The following is a 12,472-nucleotide window of genomic DNA, read 5'->3' as shown; positions in this document are numbered from 1 at the left end:
CCGAATGGATAGGGTTTGGATATGATTTTGTGTCCATGGGCGGCGCCCAAACCCGACCCGCTTGCTCGTGGGTAGGACATGGATATAATCTTGTACCCGTGGATATATCCAAACCCGACCCGATAGTATGCCTTATTGGGAAAAAATCTGCTATCCCTACCCCATAGTCACATGTCCTGCTGCAATTTTACACTTTGTTATCTAAAACATGCAAAATAAATTGCACAATTCCCGTTGTAACTTTTAATAGTTGACATTCAATCCCATCCATAACATACTCCAACACCCATTCTCTTATTTTTATCTCCTTGTTAAATGACTCGTCATTCTCATCTATTAGGAAAAAAATTCTAAATGATATTTGGTTGTTAGTGGGCGTTGATTTACCATAAGTTGTTGCTTACCATAAGTGAGGCCTAGCCTGCCCTGAGCTAAAGATTGGAAGAGCTTATGTTAACATTGCATTATGTCTTATTTATATGTCTCGAGAGGACCCAATGGATATCCAGTGGGTATGGATATCCGACGGGTTTGGACATGGACACAATTTTTCATCCATGGATATTTTCATGGTTTGGCAAAGACTATCTTCATGGATATGGATATGGATTAGATATTGTTCAACCCAGTCCAAACCCGACCCATTGCCATCCTTAGGAGAGACGTACCCTCGTAGACCAAAAGCGGAAGCGTTTGCCCACGCGGTTGATGTAGTCGAACATCTTCTTGTTCCGACCGATCAAGTACCGAACATACCGCACCTCCGAGTTCTGCACACGTTCAACTCGATGACATTCCTCGAACTCTTGATCCAGCAGAGTGTCGAGGAAGTAGAAGAGTTCCGTCAACACGATGGCATGGTGATGGTGATGGTGAAGTTATCCGTGCAGGGCTTCGCCTAAGCACTACGTGAATATGACCGGAGGCGTAAACTTTGGAGGGGGGCGCCGCACACGACTAACAAACATTGGTGTGTGTTCTAGCGGTGCCCCTCTCCCACATATATATAGGTTGGAGGGGAGGAGAGTCAGCCAAGGGGGTGCCCCAAGTAGGAGGAATCCTACTTGGGATCCTCCCAATTCGTCCTCCCCCCTTTCCTTTTTACTCGAGGGGGAAAAGGGAAGGGAGAAGAGAGAAAGTAAGGGGGGTGGGGGGGCGAACCCCCCTTTTCCTTTTCCAATTCGGCCAGCTTCCATGGGGGGGGCGTGCCACCTCTTGTGGGATGGTGTGCTCCCCTCTTATGTCCCATTTTTCCCCGGGGGTGTCCTGTAACCCCCCCCCCCCGGTACTCCGATAATTACCTGATACGATCCGGAACACTGCTGGTGTCCGAATAATATCATCCTATATATAAATATTTACCCCTAGACGATTTCGAGACTCCTCGTCACGTTCGTGATCTCATCCGGGACTCCAAACAACATTCGGTCACCAAATCACATTACTCATATAATACAAAATCGTCATCGAACGTTAAGCGTGCAGACCCTACGGGTTCAAGAACTATGTAGACATGACTGAGACACCTCTTCGGTTAATAACCAATAGCGAAACTTGGATGCTAATACTGGCTCCCACATATTCTACGAAGATCTTTATCGGTCGAACCGAGATGACAACATACGTTATTCTCTTTATCCTCGGTATGTTAGTTGCCCAAGATTCGATCATTGATATCTTCATACCTAGTTCAATCTCGTTACCGGCAAGTCTCTTTACTCATTCCGTAATGCATCATCTTGTAATTAACTCATTAGTCACATTGCTTGCAAGGCTTCTTATGATGTGCATTACCGAGAGGGCCCAGAGATACCTCTCCGATACTCGAAGTGACAAATCCTAATCTCGATCTATGCCAACCCAACAAACACCTTTGGAGATACATGTAGAGCATCTTTATAATCACCCAGTTACGTTGTGATGTTTGATAGCACACAAGGCATTCCTCTGGTATCCGGGAGTTGCATAATCTCAAAGTCGGAGGAATATGTATATGACATGAAGAAAGCAATAGCAATAAAACTGAACGATCATTATGCTAAGCTAGCGGATGGGTCTTGTCCATCACATCATTCTCCTTATGATGTGATCCAGTTCATCAAATGATAACACATGTCTATGGTTAGGAAACTTGAGCATATTTGATTAACGAGCTAGTCTAGTAGAGGCTTACTAGGGACATGGTATTTTGATGTATCCACACATGTATCAAGTTTCTGGTTAATACAATTCTAGCATGAATAATAAAAATTTATCATGAAATAAGAAAATATAAAATAACATCTTTATTATTGCCTCTAGGGCATATTTCCTTCAGCCACAACAATGGATCGAATATGCGGCATCGAGCAAAAGGGAAACAAGTATTGGGAGAAGATTTGAAAGGAATATCACGAACAAAAAGAATATGTGGAGCCACATCCTATCATCACCAACCGAAATGTGGCATCTCTTCAACATCGATGGAGGATCATCCAAAGGGAAGTGAACAAGTACGTCGGGTACTACTCACAAGTGACCGGCCACCCTCAAAGCGGGTTGGGAGTGGCAACTCATGTAAGCTACTTCATCTTCTCATCATTTCCGTATGCTTGGTTGTTTTTCATTCTCGTTCTCATACATATGTTGTTTGCTAGACATCAATGGCGGCCACTTTGTATCATGAAACAGAGAAGAAGCCACTTGCTTTTAGCCATTGTTGAATCATATTGAATGACAAGCCGAAGTGGATACAACTTGTGGCTGATCTAAAGGCCGGAGAGAAGAGGAATAATTGCTCAAGCTCCCACCAATCAATTGGGTTGGATGATGAAGAGGAAGACAATTGGGTTGGGCAATGAAGAGGAAGATATTGTCATCGAGAATAAAAGAGTAATCGTGCAATAGGATAACCAACAAGTCATGGAAAACAAAGTGGGAGAAGGTAAGGGCCCCCCGTGATGCCGCGGCTACAAAAATGCCCTCCACATGGACAGGCATTTTTGTCGGCGAGGAAGAACAAGAAAGAGGAGAGGTACAAGCTCACGTTGGACGCGGAAAAGAAGGTGATGGATTGGAACTCGAAGAGGGCGGAGAAGAAGTTGGAAATTGAGAGGGAGAAAATCGAGTTGGAGAAGTAAGAGGCGGCGATCAAATGAGAGCTCGAGAAGGCCAATATATTGGAGAGTTTGAGCTTGAGAAGGAGATCAATAAGGCACTACGGGAATGATGCAGGTGGAGAAGGATGCAAGGATGGCCTCGGAGTAGGCGGTATGAATGGCGTCCGACGAGTGACCCGGCCTGCAAGTGAGGCATCTGTCATGCTCGAACATTGATTTTATTTGGCATGTTCGAATTGTTGAACTATGATTTGATTTGCTTTATTTTGAACGGTTAAATTCAAACAATTCATACGCATTTTTTTGAATATCAGTACAGACACAAGCGCTCATATACACGCGCATACACTCATCCTTATGAACACACATACGCATCCTACCCCTGTGAGCATCTCCAAAAGACTGAGCCGACATATCATCTTCAGATTTACGAAGTCACTGTAGATGCCTCGTCGTCGACGGAGACGTCTCCTCCCATTGAATGCGCGTCGAAAATCCTGAAATAAATCTAATAATAAATGCGAGCACTAGAATTTTGAACTTTCATGAACTGTAGATAGGATAGTCCCTCTAACCATCTAACCATTTGGTTCGCAATTCATAAGCATTTGAGATGTGCAATCGACGGGCCGTCCGGCGCGTACGCGTAAGTACGCGCCTACTACGTACAGATCGGTGAGCGGCCCGGCCTGGCCGTACGCGCCTACTACAGCCATCAATATCGCTGTGTCAGTAAGTGAAGTCGGTCGGTCGGTCAGTCAGGGTCACCCCACTAGCGTGACATAATTAAAGTCACGAATCCCGGCTTGTGGGATACGACTAGGTCCGCCGTAAATGGCCCGTCGAATTTGAATCGTATTTTCGGCTTTGGTGCAGAATCGTATTATCACATTCTTTATCAAATACTCTGTACTCTGTTTCCTTTATCAAGTGTTTTCTTTCCTTTTTCTTTTTACATTAAAAAAGAGGAAGACCCTCTGCCTCTGCATCCAGATGATGCATGCAGCCACTTTATTAATTATTCACACAATACCTTATAAAAAAATGCAACAGTAAGTCTGAATCCACCGTCTAGGCAACATCTGCCGTTACTCCTATCCAATTGATAAAGGGATGCTGATAGTCCGGCCCTAATACCACAGACCTCACAGCCAAGCCTAACATCTAAGATCTGAGACCCCAACCAAGCCACTTGCCGGGTATGGGGCACACACCGGTCCGACACGCTCTCAGAGGCCGCCGCCGCCAACCATCATCACTCCAACTTCAGAACTTTACTGACACGTCATCCTTACCTGGTCTAGCTGCCGTCGATGCCACCACGGTGCCCAACGCCACCACCTCTCTGCGCGCGAACTGCTGAGCACGTCGCGGTCGCCACTGGTACACCTCAGCATCATGCCGTCAAGTACCACCAGCCGACACAGCTTGAAATCACTAGAAGATCTGTCGTGGGTAGCACCTCCCGACCAGGCATGACAAAGCGTAGCACCTGTCGGCTAGGCATGACTTGGCATCTCCATCGAAGCTCCGTGCAAGACGAAGCCACTCCACCTCCTACCTCTGACTTCCATCGCTGCTCCCTGGAGAGAAATGACACCGCCGTGCCTCCATCGCCTAATCTGAAAAATCAGATCTTAGGGTTTCTCCCAGAGCAGCACGGGTAGGTCGACAATAGTTTTCACTGGCAACTCTGTCTCCCCAACTCGCAACCGGGACTAGATGACGGATCTCGAGATCCGATCACCCAGCCTCTGGCCGGGCACCTCCAACGAAGAAGATGACCACCACCGCCGGCTGCACCGGCCAGATTAGATCTGACCGGAGGTGCCGCCAAGCAGTCCACCAGGCCCTCGATGCTGCCGCCGATCCAAAGCCGGATGACGCGCCGCCGCAGTATAGACCGCCCGACGCAAGGCATGAGTGGCCTCCTCCTCCGCCGCTACCGCAGCCATGGTTGCCGCCGCAACCGTCGTCGCCGCTTCGATAGATCGACCGCGCCACCACGCGCATAGGGGGCCCGCACCGCCCCTGAGACATGGGAGCGAGGAGAACGCCTGCCACCGCCATCGACCACCGGGCGCAGGCCGGCAGCGTCCTCCGACGGCGGCGGGAGGAAGGGAGGGAGGGAAATCGGCCCCGACGGCGGCTAGGGTTAGAGTACCAGCCGTGTCGCCCGAGCGGGGGGCGACGCAGGGGTCAGGAGCCTTCCCTCGCTAGTATATCTGGTTCAGACTGTGGCTTGAACTAGTTATCAACAATTCTTTCTTTGAGCACGTGTTTGATTGCCCACATATACGATTCAAAGTACTTATCAAATGTTGCATACATGCTCTGGAGCGAGAAGATTCGTTTTTTTGCTTATTTGCGTGCTTCGTTATGACTGCATGATACGAACCTCAAAGCAACCCAGCCACAGCAAGGCTCTGAAGGAACGCCCGAATTGTCCGTTTTCTCAGATGCATGCCCGTTGTAGTGCAATTTTTTTTTGATCGGGCGTTGTAGTGCAATTTACACTAGGGGAGGATGTAGGTTAAGTTTTTGCACACAAGCAAACATGACGAAGAATATGACCCAAAGCCTACATTACCTTAAACATGCTACACTGCCCGGGCTTCGAGGAAACACAAAAAGGGTGCAAGAAACCAAACGCACCATGTAATTTGCTTGCATACATGAGAGAGTGATTCTTCGACCTTTACGTGCAAACAGACGTATGGAAGTAAACCTCCATGAAACTCTACACAGCTTAACAAGTGGCTTCAATCTTTCATCTGGTTCAACTGTCTAAATTACTACTCCCTCTCTAAATTTAGGTCACATGCCAAGTAGCCAATTGTGACAGTCCATCTCTAGGCAGCTACTACTCACTCTGCGGAAATTTAAGTGGACATAGACTTTTAGGTCTTCGGTTTGATTAGCGAAAATATGTTGTATAAACATATTCGTAGATTCGTCTCAATGAAGTATTTTAAATATATATTCTTAATGGCATATATTATGTATGTTTTGCTAATTAAATTGACAAGCTAAGTTTCCGTGCCAGACTTATATTCCCATATAGAGGGAGTAGGTCGACTCAAACTGAGCTTGCTCGCCTTCTTACTACGAGAGATTAGTCTAGTTTGCGTAAACGTGACACCTCTGCAACCCAATCTTCATCCAAGGACTTGACCGTGTGATATATGTATGTGCAACGTGTATGTTTGCAATTATTCATTTTATTACGTTATGTACAAGTGCTATTATTTAAAAATTTACATGCAAAGAGACATATAGAAGTAGATGACCATGAAAAATTCACATGCCATGACAAATAGATTGTGGATCAGAAAGTCTCAATCTCTTATATAGCTCGGAAGTGGCTCGAGATTAGTCAAAATCATTGCATGCTTAGGATAAGCCAACTGAGCAACTCGATCTCTAGGTCCGAGGGTATACCCACATAGCCATGCGCTAGGCAACAAGGGCCATAGCGACGTGTTCCTTCATTGAAGGTGACTACAATAGCACTGATTGGCACAATAGCTACGAGTTTGTAGTGGCGGATCTAGTTGGGGAGCTATGGGTGCGATGACACCCCCCTCTAAAGTGTGATCTAGTTCTTAATACTTGACACTAATCGCACAAATATTTAATGCTATTGAGGAGTAGTATTTGCTAGGATTAAGATGATATTTAAATCAAATTGCACTACTTGGCGCCTCAGTGCTACGATTTTAGGTCCGCCACTATGAGGTTTCATCGGGGCGTGCCTCCAACTTGACTGTCGGATCTGTTAATAGTGTTAAAAACACTAATACATCATAAATATTTGTTTTTTTAACACAGTATGGAAGCAAGCGCTATATAAACGCGCATACACTCATCTCTATGAACGCACACATGCACACCCTATCCCTGTAAGCATCTCCGAGAGACTGAGCCGGCATATCATCTTGAGACTTTACGAAGTCACCGTAGGCGCCTCGTAGTCGACGGAAACGTCTCCTCCCACTGAAAGCGTATCGCCGGAAATCCTGAAATAAATCCAGGATAAATACGAGCACCAGGAATTAAACCCTGGTGGACTGGGGATACCACTGTCCATCTAACCATCTCAACCACAGGTTGGTTCATCATCTTAAATATTTGTGACACCCCTATTTCACACACGATGATGTATACGGCGAGTTGTCATTTTCTTTCTACTAGTAGGTCTGCTGCCTCGGTCTACCTATAACTCAGGTTGTGCTCACTGTCCAGTTTAGCTCACTTGAGCGAACCAACATGTGGTTGAATGGTTAGAGGGACAGCGGTATCCCCAGCCCATCAGGGTTCAAATCATGGTGCTCGCATTATTTGTGAATTTATTTCTGAATTTCCAGCGATGCGCTTGTAGTGGTAGGAGAAGTTCCCGTCGACGACGAGGCGCCTACAGTGACTTCGTAAATTTCAAGATGACATGCCGGCTCAGTCTCTCGGAGGTGCTCATAGGGGTAGGATGCGCGTGTGTGCGTTCGCGTATGTATGAGCGCTTGCGTGTGTACTGATGTTAAAAAAAGTTTAGCTCATTTGAACTTGACTCGTTTGGATGTGGGCCAAGTCTCTAGAAGACGTACATATATTTCTAAAAAAAAGACCAGAGGACTCGACCGCGTGTATGCAATTATGCATGCACAGAGCCGGCTTGAAGGTCGGAGGTACTATAGCCACTACGGACCAGCTAGCTAGGGTTTGACGTGTTCGAAGCCCTCATCCGAACGGCACCACCATCCCGTGGCCTCGCCGGGTACGGCACGCTGTATATGCAGACACGATCACGTCATTCTGGAACGCCCGACCGCGTGCGTGCGTGAGCATCACTCTGTGCGCGATATATTATTGCAAATAAGGGTGAGGGCTTTTGCTGGGTTCGTTGGTGTACGTATGCACCAGGAAGTTAAGGATAAGATCATGATCCCTGCGATGAGAAAGGGATAAGATCATGATCTCACCTTCGGTATGGCCAGTCCTGCTTGTTCATGCACGCGTGATGCATCTCAGTTCCAAGTTCTTGCCGACCTTTTTTAACACAGTACAATCATATATGCTCACATACACGTACATGCACTCAACTTGAGGTCTTGAGGATGAACTTGTATAAAAATATCCTTCCATTCCATGGGCAGCAGCTAATCCTTTTCTTTTGAGTTGGCAATAGCTAATTCTTACGGCCCTCTTTGGAGTAAGAAATTTCACAGGGTCGAGATGTCACGTGCATTCAAATCCCACAAGAATTTTGTTATTTGATTGCTTCACGGGAAAAACCAAGGGACTATTTTGTGAGGTTTGAGCGGGTGTAATATTTTTATAAAATGTTGTGTAAAAGGATCCTTACGGAAAGAGGCGACACCGAGGCGACTTGGGTTTCCCCATCCTCCCGTCGGTGCAGTCTTTGGTCCGCCCCGCCTCTGATGGCCTTTAGGCCATGGAAGTGCGGAGGACCCCAACCGCTCGCCGGCGGAAGGGAACCCGGTCTCGTTCTTGTTTGGTCCAGTGCTTCGGTTAGGGCTATGTGGCGGCGGTGATGTCTTCTAGTAGGAATAATGTCTCCCGTGTTCGATTCCCATGGTGGGTCTAGCGTCGTCGGATGGCATGTGATGGTGTGTTTCCAATGGATCTCATGGGATTCGACCGGTTCAGGTTTTCAGTGGATCATTTTGGATCCAGTATTCGTTTGTCCTCGGTCATTTGTCTACTGATTTGATTCTTTTGATCCATGCTTCTCTTCATCGATGGTTGTTGTTTAGGTGTGTTGGTCACGTGGGACCTTAGCACCACGACTTTCTGGCTGTGTACTACAACAAGTTTTGTTCGACTCCATCAAGGGAGGGGTGATGATAGCGGCACGTCATTGACTCGCTCCAGTCCTTGTAGTCGTCGCTATATGTCCTCAGGACTTTGTGTATTTTTTGTTACTTATGTCGTTCCTTGTACTATCATGACAGATGATGAATAGATTAAAAAAAACTCTCGCAAAAAAAATATCCTTACCAAAAAGAAATCTTTATAGTAATACGAGTCGAACAACTGACGTAGTAAAAATTAGTAGGGATTATATTTCCTTAAAATTACTATGAAAATCCTTTGAGAGAAAGAACTCTTAAGAGCTTCGTCTTGCCACAAGTTTTCAAATTTAAAAATTTTACATGAAAATGTATGACTAGTTGTGACACGGGCAGAAAGGCAGATTATATCCGCTTGACTTGGAAGTAATGGAACATCCTCAGTCAGGCAAATATTCACAAACTTCAAATTTTGTAATGAGATATGCTTACTTTATCCTAAAATAATTACTAACAAAATTTTGAATGAAAACAAAATCCAGTCTGAATTCTCGGTATGTGCCGATATTCCGGTACTCCTCGAAATCACCATTTTTCTGAACTGGCTGCCAACTAGCATGAAGTCTTAGCATTAAGCATCATGAATACCTTACAAAATCATGCTATTATATATTGGGAGTGTGGATCATGCATGACAGCACAAAACACAGAAATACCCAATGTTTGAACCCACTGTCATCTAGTATGAAGTCTTCGCAGATGTATCACGAGTCTTCTCAACATGTATCACGAGTATTTAGAGTATATAATTATTTATAGGAAGTCTGAATCATGCATGACAACAGCACAAGATTATGCCAGAATGGCGTCAACCATACGAATATTGGAACACATACAAATAACCTCATCAACTTGTTCGTCCCACACCTAACTTATATAAAACACAAATGCGTAAATTTCCTTGTAATTTACACTTGAGAACCAAAGGGAAGGCTGACTTATAAATACCCCTTCGAACTATAAGAACGTTTAGATCATTTAGTGATATCATATTTCTTTACATCGGAGTACTTAATTAACAGAGATTCGAACTGACACCGTTGAACACATTGAAAAACGACATAAAATAGCACAAGAGGCACATTAATGAGCGTACGGTCACGTCCTACAGTACTAGTACCAGCATGTGATCGACCAGCTTACCGATGGCGAGGGCCGACGAGCCGGCCTCGCCGGTGCACTCCTTCGCCGCCTTCTTCAGCTCGCTGGCTCTGGCCCGCATCTCCGCTCCCTCGCTCCCAGTGACGAGCCGACGGATGGCGGCCTCCACGCCGCCCCTCTCGAGCGCGCCGGCGACCTCGAAGCCCACCCTCCACACGTGCTCGACGTACCTGGCGTTCCCCATCTGGTCGCCGAAGTGCGGGCGACACAGCATCGGCACCCCCTCGCACACGCTCTCCGTCGTCGAGTTCCACCCGCCGTGCGTCCAGAACCCGGCCACGGCCGCGTGCCGGAGCACCTCCTCCTGCGGCGCCCACTCCACCACCATCCCGCGCCCGCTCGTCGCCGCCTCGAACCCGTCCGGCAGCCGCGTCAGCCCGTCCGAGGCTACAAGGCCCGGCCGGACCACCCAGAGGAACGGCACGCCGCTGCCGGCGATGCCCCACGCAGTCTCTACCAGGTCCCGCGCTGACATGCACGCCAGGCTGCCGAAGCTCACGTACAGCACGGATGCCGCTGGCTGCGCATCCAGCCACTTCAGGCAGCTCCGGTCCTGCCGCAGCAGGCTGCTCTCGGCTGCGGCGGCGGGCGAGAACAGGTGGAGCGGGCCGATGTCGAACACCGGCGTATCGAGGTCACGCCGGAGCTTCACCAGCTCCCGCCGCTCCAGCGCGTCAAAAGTGTTGAGGATTAACCCGGAGGACGCTTTCACGGCCCCCACCACGCGCTCTAGCAGCTTGCACGTCAGGTCGTGGCGCCTGCCGAGCTGCATCAGGTCGCGCACCCGGTACGGCGGCAGCTCGGTCACCTCCGTCTCCAGCTCCGACTCTGCAACAAACCAGGGTCAGTCGATCTATCCAAAAGATAAACGTGGGGATTATGCTACGTGCCTTGCACAGGGAGGTAGCCTCTCTTGATGAGGAGAGGGTAGGCGACGAAGCACGAGAGGCAGGCGGCGCTGCCAGTGCGGAGGACGAGGGTGCGCACGGAGAGCTTCGTGGCCACCTCCACCATGGACAGCAGGTGAGTGTCGACGACGATGCACGCCACGGCGTCCCTGGAGTACTCTTCCAGGACGGCGGCCAGGCGGTCACGGAAGGGTGCCTCGCACGCGGAGTTGAGCGCGAGGATGTGGGAGACGACGTCCTCGATAGCGACGGGTGCTGGGCCGGACATGCCGTCGGGGACGGGGACGAAGCGGTACTCCGGGTGGCGGGATGGATCCGGGGCGTTGAAGTGGGTGTGGAAGACGGTGACGGCGAAGCCGCGGGCGTGGAGGATGCCGGCTAGCCGGAACATGGGGTTGATGTGACCCTGGTACGCCAGCGGGAATAGCAGCACGTGGCGACGGCGACCGGCGACCGTGCTGCCCCCCAACGCCATGGTTGGCGCCGGCCAGTACGGCGATGATGTCAGGGGAGCATGGTTTTTGCTGGGCTCGTGACTCAGGAAGCTCCGGTAGTCCGGTGGTACTGGTAGTGTGGTACCTGCTCTAATATACTTGCACGAATTTCAAGAACGTTTAGTGATGTTCTCATTTATAGGAACTACCTGTGGTTGAGTTGCCTTTTTTTTCGAGTCAATCTGCCCCTGTCATTGGAAGGAAATCCAACGGTTATAGCTCCATCTTCCTCCTTCCGCGCACTTCTTCCTCCTTGAACCGCACTGCCCGATGCCGGGCGAACCGCTTATCGACACGGCGTGTGCATTGCGATCCCACCCTGCCCTTGCCACCACCTCGGCCTCTATCGTGTTGCCGCTGCCCTCGCTTTTTTCCTCTAAATCCCGCCTCGAACCCTGGCGTTGGCGACCGCCACAAGATGCAACGGCAAATTGCGTCGTCCCCTCCTTCGAGGTACCGATGAGGACTTGTGAGGGACGCCACGACCTCCCCGTCTTGGCCTCAGGGCTATGCCGCTGCTACTCCACCGAATCAACTGACACAAACAAAATTCTCAATTGCCTAAGTAATGGAACATCCGATAAATAAATGCATCTCTATCAAACACAAGATAGCAAAATTGTTGTTAGGCTCCAGGCTCCATGGAGCCCAAAATTTCGAAAAGTTGAAAAACCACATTTTGAAGTTTGAAAAATTAAATCTGAAAAAAAAACACATGTACATAGGCATGCAGTCTCCAAGTGTATTTCTCATGATGAAATATGTTGTTAGACAATCTACATAAAAACGATAAAACCATGAACTTCATAGTTTTTCGTCTGAAAATTGAACCTTTATAGTGAAAAGTGCATGCGCTAAAAATACATGATTTTATTTTTTGTATCTCACATCATAATATATTTCATCATGAAACTTTGAACAATTGTAGACAACATCCCTATGTA

At 48.1% G+C, this 12,472-nt stretch overlaps 1 protein-coding gene across 1 annotated transcript; it reads right to left on the bottom strand.

The window, feature by feature from the left end:
• Positions 1 to 9,837: 9,837 nt before the first annotated feature.
• LOC119312581 (DIMBOA UDP-glucosyltransferase BX8-like) lies at positions 9,838 to 11,637 on the bottom strand. Its single transcript, XM_037588315.1, has 2 exons — positions 11,017 to 11,637; positions 9,838 to 10,954 (listed from the first exon to the last, which is right to left on the bottom strand). The coding sequence occupies exons 1-2, from the start codon at positions 11,507 to 11,509 to the stop codon at positions 10,071 to 10,073; spliced, it is 1,377 nt and encodes a 458-aa protein (XP_037444212.1). The 5' UTR covers positions 11,510 to 11,637; the 3' UTR covers positions 9,838 to 10,070.
• Between the last annotated feature and the right edge of the window lie 835 nt (positions 11,638 to 12,472).

This window comes from Triticum dicoccoides, chromosome 5B (assembly GCF_002162155.2).
Source record: "Triticum dicoccoides isolate Atlit2015 ecotype Zavitan chromosome 5B, WEW_v2.0, whole genome shotgun sequence".
Classification (NCBI taxonomy): domain Eukaryota; kingdom Viridiplantae; phylum Streptophyta; class Magnoliopsida; order Poales; family Poaceae; genus Triticum; species Triticum dicoccoides.
Note: the sequence above shows the minus strand (reverse complement) of the source record. Positions and strands in the feature narration are given on the sequence as shown.